Raw genomic sequence first — 18,426 nt, forward strand, 5'->3', positions numbered from 1 at the left:
GGTCAAAACTTCCTCTGTACAACACAGATAACTAGGTCATCTTCCATAATCAAGCATACAAAGTCAAGAGAATGATTCTGAGATGATGATGGCATTGACGATATTGAGCAAGAAAAATCACAAAGCTAGAAATCTTATGGTGCACATGTGTTTATTGACCTCAAATAAACATTATATTTCCATAATTATTATCATAAATATTAATATTGGCCATATACTCAAGTAGCAAAATATGAATAATACCCCTATAAATAAATACATATTAATAAAATGGCATAAATAAAATAAATAAAATATAATAATAAATTTGTAAATATAAAATATTGATAATGGAAATGAACTTATTTAGGATTTTTTCAAAAGGAATGACAATGTTTTGTCAAAAGAAACAATTACTTAAAAATCAATTTTTATAAAATACCAGTTAACCATAAAATGTTATCAGTAAAACTCTATCAAGGTTTACCTTTTGCTATTATGGACAAAGCTAACTTGGATTCTTTTTGTTCATGTGAAATTTACCAACAAATTGAGCTTGCCTTCCCATGTTCATTTAGTAAAACATTCCTTTTGACATTCTGATCTTTAAGACGAGAAGGGTGCCTTCATTTTCCAGCTTCACTCTTTGGGACACAGGAATTTTTCAGGGCCATAAACAGCAAATCCACCTCGCCAATTGCTTTGATCTCTCCACTCTCTCCAAGCTGTGAAAATAAGAACACAAATGTATCTGAGTCTTTATGCTTTATCTTCTCAAAATGAGCAAGTTAGTGAAAGGGAGCATGAATTAATTGCTGAAGACAGAAACCAGGAGCTAACTTTTACAAAAGATTAATGATACTTAACTAGAAAACTATAAACTATATGATTTGCCAAAGTCCTTAATAGTGTGACTCTCTAGACTGAAAAGACACCAACAGGCATGGTATATTAATGTCACTTTAGCAATTGATAGGCGTGTTAATTAGTTGATAATGTATGCAAAGTCAAAATATCACATTATGACTAACAAATTATCTAAGTATTAATGGTCAACTAAAAATAAATAAAAGTTGAGTGGAAGTGGAGGGAAAGTGAGGCAGAGAGCTGCCCTTTCCTAATCAGACCAAGCTGATTGCCTCTGTGCTGGAGTCAGGGAATCCTGACATTATTCCAGTGTGGCAGGCCAGCCCACATCGCCCATCCACTGTCTGAGGCCAGTTATTGACAACAACTTAACTCAGAAGCCTAAATCAAAGCCACACACTCTCCTCTGCATTTTGGATTTTCCTGTTCCAACTTTCATGACAAAGAAGAGGACACATAAGCAGGTTTTAACTTTTGTGAGAAAAATGACAGCTATGCCCTTTTTAGTTGCTTAAATGAGTGACTACCAGGTCTACCTCCTAATGCCCTTCTTTCATCCTCCTCCCAAGCAGAGATGAAGCTCTCAAACTCAATGCGAAGAAAACCCAAATCAAGTCCAAACTGCTGTCATACTAAATTCATTTAGCCTATGAAACTGACTCTGGATTATTCTATTAACATTGTTCTCTGCACTTTATTCTTTCTCTTCTTACCGTCCTCCATAATTACTTTCCATATTTCTCTAGACTTGTGAAAAGACAGTGGTTTATGTCTCAAAAATTCTGAAGACAAAATGAGAATTTCATGACGTGTCCTGTTTGGCACCTTCCATGCATGCTATGACAGCCTGTCCTATGCTTTCAGCTCCTCTGAGAGAATCAGTACCTCTCACAAGGGGCCCATTGTTCCAGACAGCTCTGACCACTTGTTCCTCCCCTTGAACTTTCTCTAAAGAGCATTCCTTGCTTAATTCTGGATTTTTTTTTATTCCCTGCTTATTTTGGAGGAGCTACAAGAAAAACCAAAATTACTCTTCCTCATGGAAACCCATTGTCAAAATGAAAGTTAATGGATTAAAGGGCAAAAAGTTTCTCTTCCCACACCAACCTGATCTCCTAGGAGATTTTATTCTTTCACACTATTATATAGATGACTATTATAAAGATGACACAGTAAACTGACATCAGAGATCTTTTAAAACCAGAAGTACAAAGGAGTTCTTATCTCCGGCATGCTAACATTCAGCTCTCTGTGTCTAGATAGTAGCTCCACAAGAGAAATGAATTCTGCAGTGAAAAACTACAAAGCCTACAGTAATCAAAGAAGATTACTGTTCATTACATTATGCTCAGGAACACTTATCAAAATTAAGAAAGTAAAGGGGGAATTGAGGTTACAGGCGTAAGTGAGAATTCCATCAACTAGACAGAGCCTTCCTATCAGTGAGTATTCAGTTACCTGGCAGGCAAACACGATCACTGGCACTGGCCCCATTGCTGCCACTACTCTAGGTTGAGGATGACTCATACTTGCTAATTGAACCTGCTGCTGTTCTTCTCCCCCATAGGCCACAGAATGGTACTATTCACTGCAGATATGTTCAGTCGCCCTCAGACATAAGAGCTCATGGGGATTTGTTGAGGAAGGAAGAAGGACACATTGTAGAAATGCAGGTGAAAAAGATGAGGAAGAAAACAGAGTTCCTGGTTCTGACCTCCATTTCACTATGATAAATCCATGCCTGATATTTTGTTCTATTGAAAACCATAAAAAAGAAATTCACCATTGTCTCCTTCTGCTTTTAAATTGAACTCAATAGCTATTAGGTATTGTATTACGATAATTTAAAACATGAACCCACAAGTTTATCTTATACAGACTACCAGCTTTTTCTGTATTGTTCTGTGTTGGGTTTTTTGAGTTTTAGAATATCTAGGTAATGGCTTGATAAATCACTTCAAAGGAATTTTAACCCAGGCAGTTTTCCACTTTAGAGAAGGTGGTTTTTCAGATTGTATGGGGCAATATGAATCTGAAATTCCTCAAAGAATCAATAATATTAAAACTAACCAGAGCACGTGCATTCCAGCCCTGATTCGGCCACCAGTCTGCTTTCCCCAAAACATAGGATGATGAAACTGAGTGACATAATTCCCTGCTGATTCTCAAATTTCATGATTTGAAAATGTGGAATTCAATTCACAGAGACATAGAGGCAACTATATACCTATGCACCTAACTAACCAACCTGACAGTCAAGTAAAATACCACAAAGTACAAAAAAGAATACAAGCTCAATCCCCTACTGATAGACTTATTGCAAATATTTATCAGTATTACCTTTTTCACTGTGTCCTTCAACTCTTGCACATTCCGCTGTATATGCTGATCATCACCGCTGATATGCTACAAAATGAAAGAAAAAGTTACTCTTTTGGTTATGTGGAAGCATTAGGGACCACATGTGGCTCATTTGAGACACATGACAATTCACCTGGAGTGGAAGCTTTCAGTAACTTTACTCACAATGACCTAGATTCCACCAGTGACCTACATTATCTTGGAAACCAAAATCCAGACACTACAAAAATGCTTGTACTCTTCATCTCTGGGAAATTCTACTGAGGTTCAAGTGTATTGTAAGAATCAAAGGGAACATGTCAATTATGGCAGAAGTAAATGACTGATCTTAAACAGGCAAAAATTGTGCACTCACAACAATAAATGTCTGCAAAATGCAAAACACTTTATGTGGAGTGGTCCTGATGCTCAGAATGTATTCTCTGCCCATGCCATTCCAAAATGCTCAGCACGCGGAGGCACTGAGTTCTCACACTTCCACTGACATAGAAAGCACAGGAATCTTTGTCCACCAACCTGGACCAAACCTTTCCACTCCCCTACTTCTTCCCATTTTCTCTGATTACCCTTCTCTCAGATAAACTAAAATAGATTGAGTCCTATATCAGTGAATCCCACAATTTTAATTATAACCCAGGTATGGTTTTCATTATATGCAACCTGAGTTCTTTGCTTTCCACAAGCAAGTAATGCTGTTTATATGTGTCTGCCAGACACGCACTACAACTGTAAATACAAAATGTGCCTTGTTAGAGCACAAAGAAAGATTCAGCCATTCTTTAAAAGTGTTGATAACAGTGCTCCTAAAGCCCTTATTAAGCCCAGCATTGGGGCCAAGGAGTAGGGCAGGTTTGACAGAGTAGGCCGCAAATGGGAGAATCAGGGAGGACTCACAGGGGGAGGATGTAGCCTAAAATAAGGACTTACACATAGGCTGAGCTTTTTGCTGAGGTCAGCCAGGAAGGGCACCACCTGCTCCATGTAGGGCTGGAATCGGTCTGATTGGGGGAGCAGCACTTCTTCAAGAGTGAAGTTCAGCACCTGCTTCATCAGATAGCAGCGATCTCTAATCTGCAAGGGAATGGAAGAAGCAGGTGTCACACTGTGGGATACCCAGAGACCCTTCCACCATTACAGATAACCAGTGACCTGCTCAGAACAATAGCTCACATTGACTCCTTGGAACAGTTTGTTCCCAATGAGACGGACATCTGTGTTGTTATCCTCAGAGCTGGCCTGAAAAAGAGAACCACACTAACCGCCTGGACATAGAAGGAAGACCAAAAAAAAAAAAAAAAAACAACCCTATATGTGCCTTCTCCTCTTTCCAGAGCAAATATCTCAGAATAAGTAAGGCCAGAATTCAGATATGTGCATGAGTTCACATCACTGCACAGAAAATAAACGCTCAATTACTACTGAAATTTAATGAACCACTAACAGGCTCCTCTCGAAAACCACAATATATGTGTTCTGAAGGCAGAAATGGAGGAAACTCTAGTAAAAATGAAATCCTCAGAGCATTTTGAAGAGAAACAGAGAATTATCCCCTGTGGGCATAAATGATGGGTTCCTAAAGAGCTCAGAATGCACCAAAGAAAATTTTAAGAGCTACTTAGCTCCCAAGTAGACAAGAGAACAAGCAAGATTGAGAAGAGCACCTCCTTGGCGAGCATGAAGGTGTAGTTGGTGATGTAGGGCTCCTGGAAGTTGTGGAGCCTGCAGTGGGCGCCCACAGGCACGCCTGCTCCTCCCTGCAGTGCCAGGGCAATAAGAAGGACACAGCTGGCGGCCACAGTCCCCATCAGGGAAGAGCTCGCAGATTTCTGCAGGGCAGCCATTGCAGAAAACTTGAAGTGAGTGACCGGCAGCTGGAAGGACAACCTGGTAGCAAGAGAACAAGAGAGAAAGCCAACATCACTCAAGCAGTTCACACCAAACGGACCCATTGCTCGGGTTGCTGAAATGCTCACCTGTGTCGGTGATTCTGCTTGTGACGGGGTGGTAGACACGGCCGCTTTTATAGCCCTCGGGACCTCAAACTTTTTGCGTTGTGAAAAATATGACATCAGCAATTATCTAATTTCCAGTACTGCTTCTGAGAACTACCCAACCACCACAGGAGCCCACAAAACACCACCTCCTGTCTCTCCCACCTTGAGATGCGAGTGTTTCCCTGATATGTCACTATTAGGACCCAGAAAGTGCCTTGGCCACTAAGTCCCAGAAATTTTCTACACCCTACATATTTTTCAAAGAAAACAAATGCTCTGTCTTAGCCGACTCCAGATTTACTTCATTATTCTTTGATCTTCTCTGGTAACTGAGTCAGCATGTTGGCCACAGACTCATTTTCCTACCGGCTTGATAGACTCCTGTCTGCTTAGAGTGACCAGAAACAGAGGTCTCCTGTCATGTCCACTGCTTCCAAGTAACACCCATTGACACCTTGGAGAGCATTCTAAAATTTTAAGTAATTTTATCTCACATTGTAATCTGAATATGAATACTGAATCCTAAACTACATTTGTTTTTAAAATGACACCGAGGCTACTCTAGGAGTTGCTTTTTTCCCATTCCAATTCTTAGTGATCAGAGTAAGTGTGTAGTTGTGAACATAAAAATTTTTTTATGGAAGTGTTACCAAGGTCATGTTACGTTTAGATGTACTGAGTAAGCACTCACTATTCTCGATATAATCACCATTGTGTCTTTAATAAAATAATATCATTCATATATTATTTAATTTTCAAATTGTAACATTCAAGTACCAAAAGACTGGATCCAAAGAATCTTATTATAACATTTATTATCCATGTGGACATCCAAAAAAGAGAATCTGAGAATACAGTATTTGCATATTGACTTTAAATGTTTAAAAATATATTAGGTCCCAATTAAATACTAGACTAGACTGGAAACCCTCCCAAGGATTGAGAGAAGAGAGCAAGTGTAACTTTTAACAGACTGGTAGCCACTGCCAGGCAAAAGAATGTAAATTAGTACCAATTAGATGGAGCAGATTTTATTCCTCATAATTAATTAAAATCAAGAGTCCTAAAGAACTGGAAGATGGGATTCCAAAAATTGTGAAATCTTGAGCATAGGAGAGATGACAGAAAACTCAGAGAGGTCCCTAACCAAACATCCCGAATAGTATGAGCACACTGCTCATTTGAGAAGAGACCTTAGGAGAAAGGGAAAGTGAGAAATAAAACTGATCTCATAGATTTTGCAATCAAATATGTGAAAATTAATAAAGCAGCGTAGGATGGTGGTTTTCACCAACTGAGGCAGGAGATTGGGGTTACACAGGTGTAAGGAAAAAAAAAATTCAAGAAAAGGAAAAACTGAAATCTAGAAATCTATCAACTCTACTTAAGAAAAATATACTATGTATATATATTGCTCAAAGCATAAATATTGTGTCCTGTTTATAAAACTATGTGAAGTAAAGCAGATGTTAATTTGCTTGATATTATATATGTACATATATGTATTGCTGACTATAAATATATACATTTATCTTCCTTTTCTGCTTTTTGTATGCAGTGTGGCAAATTTTTGTCTAAATTATACAAAGCTCTGAATAATAATGTTAACGTGAGATTTCAACTATTTAGTGAATTAAATAGGCTTTTGTTAGTTTGTCAGAGAAACAAGGATACAGAACTTGGCGTCCATGGGAAAACACATTTTCACGAGGTTGAATTCCATGATGGTGAGGGAGGTCTCTATCTCTTTCATCTTGCAACTCGAGCACGCACAACAATGGTTCGTACCTAGGAAAGGTACAGAAGCCACATACTGGATGAACAAATAGATTTGTGCATTTAAACAATGTACTATCTTTGGGAACAGGGTGGTGATCTGGGGACTCTCTTAACAGTGCTTCTAAACCTAGAGCTTGACCTGCGCCTATGTAACAACTTCTTTAGTGAATAAATACCTGTGAAATAGAAATAAAATGCCAGAAAATTGTAACACACTCCTTAAGAACAGCAGTGTGTCTCTCTTCTATTGTGTTCCCCAGAAGAGCAACTGTTAATCAGAATGCGTTAATGGATCCAAGATCTTAAGTTTTCATGAACTTGACTTAATCTCACTAACATGAAAATCTCTGGAGCTATTTGTAGATTTCTATAGTTATAACAACAGTCTCAAAAATATTTACTATTAGGCAAGAATATAAAATATTGCTGCTCCAGTGAAAAGAGATTCCAGAGACATGTGTGCTAAATAAATTCAGGTCTGCTTCCTCGCGAATGTTTAAGTCTCCTCCAAAGCTGAACCCCTTGAAGCACCGCCCCAGCACCACACTCCCAGACTGCACCTAAGGCTGATCTTCTCACAGAGGCTGCTTTGGCTGAAAAGCACTGGCTTGATTCTTCACTTGGACCTATACCTGCCTAATGAGTTATTAAAAGCAATGTAAATCTTAGCATCTCTTCCTTAATTTTATGTTTGTTGCCTTCATTGTCCTATCTTGGGGCTACATTTCTGCCCAGCTCTGCACATAGGCATATTCATCACTGAAGGAATGTCGTTCTAAAAATGAGTGGTCCAGAGTAAAGTTAGTCCTAAGTTTACATAACCGGTCTCATGCCCTACAAGACTGAAGACACCAAGATAAGAATAAATAATTCATTTTCTGTATTTCCAAGGACATTCAACAGCCAACTTTTACATTGTTGTCTTTCAGAATCCTCCAGTGTTGACACCTAGAAGTCTCCACTCACTGTCATAAAACTTCCAGGAAAACCAGAACTTCACAGACAGATCACCTCATAATACTATCCCCAGCCCCATTCCAGTGGCAACAATTACCTCAAGATGGGAGATGAGGTACCCATACCAAGAGCAATCATCTCATGGTGGGAACACAGTTGCTCCTTCAAGACAGTACAGCAGAAATCACCTCCAGAGCCACCTCCCACACAACCAAAACTCAGACAATAATCAAGAAGCCTACACTGTGATTGACAGCTTTATAATGCATATTTCTTAGTCCATGGCCCAGTTCTCCCTCCATTTAAACATATAGCTCAGTTCAGTACCCCTGAAAACAGCTAAGAACCACTGGTATCCAGGTGTCTTCCCAATATGCCCATGTTGTTTAAACGCTATTCCTACTTCATGGTTCATTTTCCTTGACTGGTCCAATTACAAATCATCAACCAGGAGGTAAACATTTGCTGTCTCCTTCACTAGAAGTTCCTAGTGAAGGTGCTTCACTAGAAGCACCTAATTCATTTCTGAATTCATTGCTTGATGTTGAAAACCCACAAATGGAATGCATTCTTTAAAACATAAATTTTTATAGGAAAAAGCTGGGTGTTTGTATCTCAGGCAACAAGATTTATATTCTTTGTAATTCTCCGCCCAATATATATGACCATTTTTCCATTAGAGTGTGTGTGTGTGTGTGTGTGTGTGTGTGTGTGTGTGTGTGTGTGTGTGGAATTTCTCTCCCCACCAAACCCCTAACACAATCCCTAACCCTGCCAAAGCTCATGGCTCTCCTATGCATATCTTTAGTATGTAGTTTTCAATATACGTGCAATCTCTGTAAAACACAAAGGAGCATTTAGTGCATTTAAGTTACTGTGCTTTAGACAATGATTCTCTTACATTTCCACTCAGCACTATGTTCTTGCAATCTGTGTACTGTCTGGTTCCTAAGTGTAGCCGATGGTTTTAGCTCTGCATTTCAGACAGTGACCAGGTTTTATGCATTCATTTTCTTCCTGACAGGCCCCTAAGTGTCTCCTAAAGGGACCCCCAAGAACAGAAAACACCAAACAACCTGATTGAAGTGCTTTTCATGGTATTTCTGGAGAATACTTTTAGAATATTAACCCTCAAGTATTTACGGGGACTATGAGGATATATTTATGAATTTTTACTGATTACTGCCAGATTGATCTCAAAAAGACACTAGAAATCTACACTCTCGTGTAAACAGACAAAATTTTTGTCTGACCTCTCACAATTAGCATGATACGGCTTCAACTTAGCCTTTGATGCTGTAAAATGATGTCTCTTTATTTTTTCAACTTAACATTTTTTCTCATATATCATAGAGACTTGGAGCTCCTTTTTAAGAAATGACAACTTTTACTAGTTATTCATTTTCTAAGGGGTTTTGCTCTTTTGTTGTTCTTGTTGATTTGTAAAGATTCCCTATAGTTTTTAGATAACACTTTCTTTAAGGTCAAGGCATAACAAACTCTTCACCCAATTTGTGTTCTATTTACTACCTTTCTCTATTTCCTTTGTATTCGTTGCATAGAAAATTCATTTCAGTGTCATCTAAATTATTCGTTAAGTTTAGTTTCTATGTTTGAAGACATTTGGAAAACCTCTCTCCCTTCCTTGGTCACAATGGCACACTTCCAATTCACCTTCCACTTATTCTTTTTGTTTTTCATAATTATTTCTAACATATGGGCAGAAGCTAGACCTATAGTTTTGCAATTCTTCCAATGGTGAGATTGTGGTCCCAACAGAGTCTGAGAGGATGAGCCCTATCACACGGGAACTTCTCACATATAAATATTACTGTCCTTGAGCTCTCCATTTTGTTCCACTGGTTTATTTGCTTTTGTCTTTGAATTTTTGATCTAATTCCTTAATATTTTATTAAGGAAAAGCACAGTGTTTGAGGAAAAGCAATGTGTTTGAAAATGCTCTCCCTGAGGTCTGGGGAATTCAGTTTAATTCCTTGTTACTTTGTAGGGAAAACAAGATGTTGAGCTGTTGGTAGTCACTCTCAGCTTGGTGTGAATGATACCCAAATGGCTTGAGGAAGACACTTCTGGTTTCTCATACCCAGAGAGTGAGCTGAAGAAAAACCGCTTCTTTTCCAGCTCAGTAGCAAGGAGGAGACGTACCAGCAAAAAAAAAAAAACAACTCAGAGGTCAGGTTTCCAAACATAAGCTTTATTTCCCAGTTCTGCTCTCAGCTGATCCGGATGGAACTCAGAGCAAGTCTCTACCGCACCCTTCTCCCTCCACCACATCCTGCCCACAAAGACACCTGTCACCCACAGTCACTCTTCCCTTTTGCCTGAGGACTGATCTCACCAAATAGTACTCACCTTCCCTGAAAAGAGAAACTCTACCCACAGAAATGTCTCATAGTGTAAATGACTCTATTTTACAGTCTAAGAATGTGGGGCAGACATCAATTTAAAAGGTGAAGAAGGTTACATGTATGCAAATTTCCTACTATTCTTGCACAAACAGAATTTTTTTTAAATGTTATTTAAAGAGAAAAAAATAACAAAACAGAGTAGAAATACAAAATTTCAGAAAACAGTAAATCACTTGTTGATCAATTAGATATTATCTTCTTAGAAAAAACTGTTCAAGTTACCAAATTAAAGCATAAAAAGTGGACATTCAAACAGATAGACTGCAAACAGTTCTGTTCAACCATCCAACAAAATCTTACTACTATGATTATCAATCCAATACACTTAAACATATATGCTGTTTTATCCTTTAGAGCATTCCCTTTACCTCTCTTTTACAAGAGCATTTATGCATTTTGGGTTTTATTACTCATGTAGTTCTGATTACTTTTTACACAATGTGATATTTATAAATATGAGGACAGTCTCAAGTTGTCTACATTTACCTATGAAGGTCTCAAGATCATCTTTTTTATAGCTTTCATACAATGGAATATTGTATGAAAATGCCACATCTTTATCATCCACTCTGTGATTGATGGGCATCTTGGTTTAGCTATTACAAATCCAAGATTTAGCTATTACAAATTGTGCTTCTATGAACATAGGTGCACATATATCACTGTGATATAACCTTTTCAATTTTTCTGGCAAAATACCCAGGAGGAGAATAGATGGATTGAGTGGAACTTCCAGTCCTAGTCTTCTGAGAAATCTCCATACTGATTTGCATAGTGGCTGCACCAGTCGACATTTCCACCAACAGTGGAGCAGTGTTCCTTTTTTCCCACAGGCTCGCCAACATTTGTTATCAGTTGATTTGTTGATATCAGCTATTCATTCCAGAGGGAAATAAAATCTCAATGTTGTTTTAACTTACATTTGTTGAATGATCAGTGATGGTGAACATTTCCTCATGTATTTATTTGCCACTTGTAGATCTTCATCTGAGAACTGTGTCTTCATCTCAGATGCCCATTTTTGGATAGAGTCTTTGAATTCAGGGGGGCTTCATGTTTTTCAATTCTTTCTATGTTCTGGATATAAGTCCTTTGTCTGAGAGGTTGTTTGCTAAAATTCTTTCCCATTTGTGGGTTTTCTTTTCACTCTGTTTGTGATTTCTTTTGAAGCACAGAAACTTGTCAGTAATATGATACCCTGGTTATTGGTTCTTTAAGTGTTTCCCATGCAGTTTACATTTTGTTCATGAATTCTCTACCTACCCCTGTGTCTCCAAGACATCTACCTACCTAGTCTTCCAGTATATTTAGTGTTTCTGTTTTAATATTTAGGTCTTTCACCCATTTAGACTTTAGTTTTGTGCATGGTGATGGCATGGATCTAGTTTCAGTCTTCGGCATGTGAAGAGCCAGTTTTTCCACTGCCATTTATTAAAACGGCTATTCTTCTTCCAGTGGACATGTTTAGCCCCTTTGTCAAGTATCAGATGGCTGAATGTGTTTGTAGTCTTTTATTCTGTTCCATTGACCCTCAGGTCTATTTCTTTGCCAGTACCATGCTGATTTTATCACTATGACTTTGTAGTGTAGTTTCAAGTCAGGAATTGAGATGCCTCCTGCCTTGCCCTTGTTGCCCAGAATTGCCTTTGCTATTCTAGGTTTCTTCTGTTTGCAAATGACTCTTAGGAGTGTTTTCTCTCAATCTGTGAGGTATGTTAATGGTATTTTGATTGGGATTGCATTAAATCTGTATTACAGTTTTGGGAGTATGGCCATTTTCACAATGTTGGTTCTTCTTAGGCAAGAGCAAGGACTATCCTCTCATTTTCTAATATTATCTTCAATCTCCTTTTTTAGAATAGTATAATTTTCAGCATACAGATCTTTTACATTCTTGATTAGGTTGATTCCTAAGTATTTCATTTTTTAGGTGCTATTTGAAAGGCAATGTATCTATAATTTTTCTCTTAGTGAGTTTTTGTTTGTGTATGGAATGCTATTGATTTTTGAGCACTGACTTTGTATCCAACTACACTGCTGAATTTGTTTACCTCGAGTAGTCTTTTAATGGAGTTTTGGGGATCTTCCATGTAGAGTATCATGTCATCTGCAAATAGTGATAATTTCACTTCTTCCTTTACTATCTTTATTCCTTTTATTTCTCTTTGTTGTCTGATGGCCCTGGCTAGTATTTTTAGAGCTACATTGAATAGGAGTGGTGATAGTGGACATCCTTGTCTTATTCCTGACTTTAAAGTGAAATCTTTCAGTTTTTGTTCTTTTCATGCAATGCTGGCTGTTGGTTTGTCATAGATGGCCTTTATAAGATTGAGGTAGACACTGTGTATTCCAAGTTTCTGAAGAGTTTTTATCATGACCATGTGTTGGACTTTATTGAAAGTATTTCTGCATCTATTAAGATGACCATGTTTTTTTTTTTTTTTTTTCGTTTCTTCTCTGTGGATGTAGTGTATTACATTTATTGATTTGCGTATGTTAAACCATCCCTGCATTCCTGGAATAAATCCCACTCAATCGTGATGTATCATCTTCTTGATGATCTGCTGCATTCTAATTGCCAGTATTTTATTGAGAATCTTTGCATCAGTGTTCTCATTTTTGTTTGTGTCTTTCTCTGGTTTTGGTATGGTGATACTTGCCTCCAAGAATGAGTTAGGGAGGACTGCTTCTCTTTCAATTTCATTGAAGAGTTTAAGGAGCATTGGCATCAACTCTTCTCTAAATTTCTTGTAGAATTCAGCCATGAATACATCAGGACCTGAGCTTTTCTTTGTTGTTAAGTTTTTAATTACATTTTCAATTTCAAAGCTGATATTGGGTTATTTAAAATTGCTATATCCTCTTGATTGAGTTTTGGTAGTTCATATGTTCCTAGTAATCTGTCTGTTTCCCCTCTGTTTACTTCTCTATGTGAATAGAGATTTTCCAAGTAGGTATTTGTGATCTTTTGAATTTCCATAGTGTCTGTAGTAATTTCCCTCTTTTCAGTTCTTACTGCATGCATTTGGTTTTTTATTTCTTTTTCTTGATAACGTTAGCTAGAGGATTGTCCATTTTGTTTAGTCTCTCAAAAAAACAGCTTCCTGATTCATTAATTCTATTTTTTTAGTTTCAATTGCATTGATTTCTGCACTAATGTTTAAAATTTCCTCTCTTCTATGAGTTTTGGGTTTAACTTGCGCTTCTTTTTCTAGAAGCTTGAGTTGAAGCATTAGGTTGTTTATTTGTGCTCATTCTGTTTTCTTGAAATGACAATTTGTTAATATATATTTCCCTCTTAAGAATGCTTTCATTGCATCCCACAGATTATAGTATGTTGTTTCTGCATTTTCACTGAATTGTAAGTATTGTTTTATTTCTTCTATAATTTTATCTGTGCCCAATGTTTGTTCAGAAGATTGTAATTTAATTTCCATGTATTTATGCAAGTTTTGCAATTTCTTTTACCATTACTTTCCAATTTCAGTGCACTATGGTTAAATATTATGCATGGGATAATTTCAATACCTTTGCATTTACTTAAGGATGTTTTATGGGATAATATATGGTCTATTTTGGAAACATTCTGTGCGCATGTGAGAAGAATGTATATTCTGATGTGGTTGGGTGGAACACTCCGTAAGCATCTGCTAAGTCCAATTGCTCACAGGTATGAATCAGTTCTATTATTTCTTTGATGGCGTTTTGTCTGCTTGATCTATCTCTTTGTGACAATGAGGTATTAAGGACCCCTGTTATAATTGCATTCTTGTGTATTTAGTTTTTCTTGTCCATTAGTATTTCTCTTATATAGTTGAGTTCTCCTGTATTTGGCACATATATATTTATAACTGTTAGTTCTCTCTCTTGATGTTTCTTACTATCAAGTATATAGGGACCTTCTTTATCTCTTTCAATCATTTTAGGTTTCAAGTTCACATCTGCAAATAGAATAAGTTACCCCTTCTTTTTTCTGAGTTCCTGTTGCATGGAATACTGTTTTTCATCTTTTAGCTTTTAATCTATGAGTTTCCTCTTGGGTTAGATGTGTTTCTTGTATATGGCATATTTGTGGGATCATGTTTCTTGATCCTTTTGTCAACCTGTTTCTTTTGATAGATGAATTGAGGACATTTACCTTTATGGATATAACCGATATGTACTGGCTCGACTTTTCCATGTTAGGTTCCAGTTGTTTGCTTTCTGCTTTCCCTTCTTGTTGAATTGCTTGTCCTATCTGGTTGTTTCTTTCTATTGTTGATCTGGAGATTATGATCATTTTTATCTCTATCTAGTATGTCCTTCAATACTCTTTCTAGGGTTGGTTTGGTGGACATGAATTTCTTCTGTTGTTCTTTTTCAAGAAGTATCTTGTTTCTCTATTAAATTTGAATGAAATTTTTTCTGGGTACATCAGTCTGAGTTGAAAGTCGTTTTCTTTCAGAACGTGAAATACCTCACTGCAAGCTCATCTTGACTTGAGGGGCTTGTGCTGAAAAGGCTACTGTGATTCTATTGGACTTTCCTTGATAGGTGAGTTGTGTCTTTTCTCCAACAGTTTTTAGTATTCCGTTTTTATGCTGTATGTCTCAGATCTTAATTATTATATTTCTGGGTGTAGATTTGTATTGATTGTGATTGTTTAGCGTTCCATATGCTTCACTTATCTGCATATCTGATTTTTCCCCATGTTTGGAAAATTTTATGCTATTACTTCTGTGAATAGTTTGGTTGTGTCATTTGCATTGACTCCTACATCTTCACTGATGCCTACTAATCTTACATTATTTCTCTTGGCATCATCTTGAAGCTGCCAGATTGTCATTTCATGCTGCCTTGTTATTTTTAAAAGCTCTATCCCTTCATGATCACTAATTATGAGCTTTTTCTCAAGGTTCAAAATTCTATCCTCAGATTCATTTAAACGTTTTTTCCACCTTTCAATAGAAGATTTGGTTTGTTGGATGTCTCTTTGAATTCGTTTCATGAATTCTCCTTGCTTTCTACATTGTTCATTCAAGGTTTCAATCGGTATCCCATGACCCTGGTACTTTTTATCTATTTCTTCTTTGGCTAAACTGAGTAACTCCTTTACTAAGATTGTTATTTCTGTCTTTACATGAGAGATTACTTCTAATTTGATTACCTCTATAATCTCATGGAGTTGTTTTTTTATTTCCCTTGCTATCTTTTCAGATATTTCTGGTGTGTTACTTTAGAAGTCCTCTATTTCAATGTCTCTAGTACTTGCTCCTGGTGGACCAGTCATTTCAGATTGTATTTAGCTTTTCATTTTGCCATTTTCCCCTTTCAAATTAATATTTGGTCCTTCAATCCCACTACTACTGTAGGTAGTGTGTATCTTGGGGTCCTACTGTAAGGTTGATGTTTTTCCAGTTGCTGAGTCCCACAATGAAGAGTAACCTGACTTCGCCCTGCAGACCCTTTTGGGTGAGTCCTATATTCTTCCTGGGATGACAAGCCTAGTAGTGTTCGTGTAAGTCAACTTTTAGTTCGTGCTGTTACTTTATCTTCAGGTTATTACAGGTCACCAAATCTCTCTGTCTACAGTGTTTGTGTCTGTGAGGACCTTCTGTATCCCCATTATGTGCCTGTGTCTCATAAGGGCAGCGTGGTGTTCCTCAGGACAGGTGAGAGTCACACAGGAAGCACACGACATCATGGGCACAAGATCCGAAGCCAGAACACATTCCTCCCACAAACAGAATTCGGCATTGGTTTCCTGACATATGCCCTTTAGCAGCATCTTAAAAGTCCACAGACTCATCCCACTCTCTGCTATCATTAACTGTTTTGGCTAATAAGTAGATATAACAAATCATAACTCACACTTGCTTCTGCTGCCAGAGACTCAAAGGCATAGTTCATTACTATTGGTGAATATTTTACTTCAGGCGTCTAACCAATTTTCAGATTATTAAAGTTTCTCACACTCACTTTGCACAGATTGCATATTATTTGAAACATAACTTTCAAAATTTATATTTAGCTACACTTAGTGGTATTCATCTCTAATGCCAGCACTTAGGAAGGCTGATACCATAGGATGACCATCAGTTCAAAACCGGTCTGGGCTACGTAGTCAACTCAAGGCCACCCTGAATCACAAAGACAGACCCTGTCTCAGTAAAATAAAATCAAATACAATAAAATACTCAGTTTAAAAACCCACATTGAAAACTCTTTGTGCCCTAGTGTACTTTTTAAGAAACTTTCAGTCTTTGGTGGGAAAAATTGGAGCACACTAAATATTTCCTATATTCTCATGACCCTGTTGAACTTTTCAAACTATGAATAATCAAGCATCATTCCAATTCTGAGTTGATTGGTTTCAAAATACCACAGATGTCAATCCTCAGAAAAGGCCCTTTTTTACTTTTCTTTGTCACTGTCCTAATTCAAAGGCTGTGTGTGTGTGTGCTATAAATAAGATAAAGTACCACAAATTTGGGTTGGTTAAATCAGCTGTCATTGTGTGATAGGGGCAAGTCTGAAATGCTGAAAGGTTTAACAGAAGTATAATGGTGCTAATTCTACCATTACTTCCAAATCTTTATAACACAATAAACTAAACTAAAAATATTCCATTCTATACAATCTCTACTTTATTGCTTTGAAAATATTTTCCCAAAAAAGGTTTCTTAAAACCCTCATTTAGTTGTTTTTCTGAAGACACACACACCAGTAGCTAACACTCATTGTATTGTATCAGTTAAGGCTCCATGGTAGAGATGCCAAGAAGGAAAGACCACCAAGAAATCTTGTGCTGCCTCTGGCAGCACAAGGCAGGAACCACTTCCTGGCAGAAAGGAAGGAGATGCTCACAGCCTCTGCCTCTGCTGGCTGACTTCAGGCGTGGGGCACTCCATTGTTGCTCCTGCTATGGCCTCTGGAGGTCCCCCTGCTGCAGGGTGTCTGAGCCCATGAGCCAGTCTGGCTCCATCACTGCACACACTTTCAGCACATGAAAAACACAGGCAGGCAGCAGAGAGGGACATGGTGGCTCAGGCTGGCCAGAGCAGTATTCTGCCTTCCCTAGGCTGAGGGCAAGCCTTGCCCCAGTGGCTTTCTCCCTGCAGCACTCAGGAGGCAATGCTGGCTTTGCTTTTTGTCCCTGGGTCCCTCTACCACCTCTCATCATAGCACGCAAGCACTAGCTCAGCATCTTGGCTGCCTTCCTGCAAGCTGCCCACCTTACCAAGCCAAGCAGGGCCTGACTGTCCCAGGAAAGCTCCCCAAAGACCAATTGTTGAACAATTAACTTAAAAGATGACTCTAGTTTAGGAAGGGCTGCAATAACCTGTGATGTAGTAAAGTTTCCTTGAAACTGTTTCTGAGGAAACAGAAACTGCTGCTTCCAGATCAGTTAAGGTTAAACATTTCTCTTTCTTTATCTAATTGAGCAAGACCAGAGAGCTTCAACTAGTCAGGGTTGCTGTGGGCCCACTCTCTTCTTTCTACTTGAGACATCATTTTAAAATAGTACTTCCAGTCAAATCCTTTCTGATCCTTTTAACAAATTTATGAGCACTGAAGTACTTCCTGATACAAATCCACAAAAGAAAGTAACTTCAGGACTGAAGCATGCAACAACCATTTCTACATGTATCTATATACACCTATGATTCTTGAGTCTCTGTTGCCCCATATCTCATAACTGATAAAAGCAATTCACTTCTTTCCCATTTGTTTCTTGGAAGCCCATTTCTCCCTTTCATTTTCTCTCTTTTATTCTCTCTAGAGTCTCTTAAGCCTGTTTTTCTTTTGCTTCTTTTAAGCTTGTTCCTCTCCTGTGCCTCTTAAGCCTGATTCTCTCCTTAGCACTACTGGACCTGTGTTTTGCACAAGTTTAACACCTGAAAATGTCATTATTAGAGTATTCCAGTGATGAATATTGATCACTACCATTCCCCTTTCCTCTATTTTGTGCACCAATTGAGAAGTGTCTCCTTGCCCATATCTTCTTACCCTGTCCCTGTTTGACACCAATTATTGCCTTCCCCTGCAGCTCTAGATGAGGAGAGAATGGGAAGATAAAGAAA

At 37.9% G+C, this 18,426-nt stretch overlaps 1 protein-coding gene across 1 annotated transcript; it reads right to left on the bottom strand.

Annotated features, from left to right (window-relative positions):
* Window positions 1-184: 184 nt before the first annotated feature.
* On the bottom strand, window positions 185-5,088 carry LOC100726585 (interleukin-22-like). Its single transcript, XM_003475936.2, has 5 exons — window positions 4,869-5,088; window positions 4,378-4,443; window positions 4,135-4,278; window positions 3,187-3,252; window positions 185-704 (listed from the first exon to the last, which is right to left on the bottom strand). The coding sequence occupies exons 1-5, from the start codon at window positions 5,046-5,048 to the stop codon at window positions 606-608; spliced, it is 555 nt and encodes a 184-aa protein (XP_003475984.1). The 5' UTR covers window positions 5,049-5,088; the 3' UTR covers window positions 185-605.
* Between the last annotated feature and the right edge of the window lie 13,338 nt (window positions 5,089-18,426).

This window comes from Cavia porcellus, unplaced genomic scaffold (genome assembly GCF_034190915.1).
Source record: "Cavia porcellus strain 051 isolate PalLab524CR breed Dunkin Hartley unplaced genomic scaffold, mCavPor4.1 scaffold_8, whole genome shotgun sequence".
In the NCBI taxonomy this organism is placed as follows: Eukaryota; Metazoa; Chordata; class Mammalia; order Rodentia; family Caviidae; genus Cavia; species Cavia porcellus.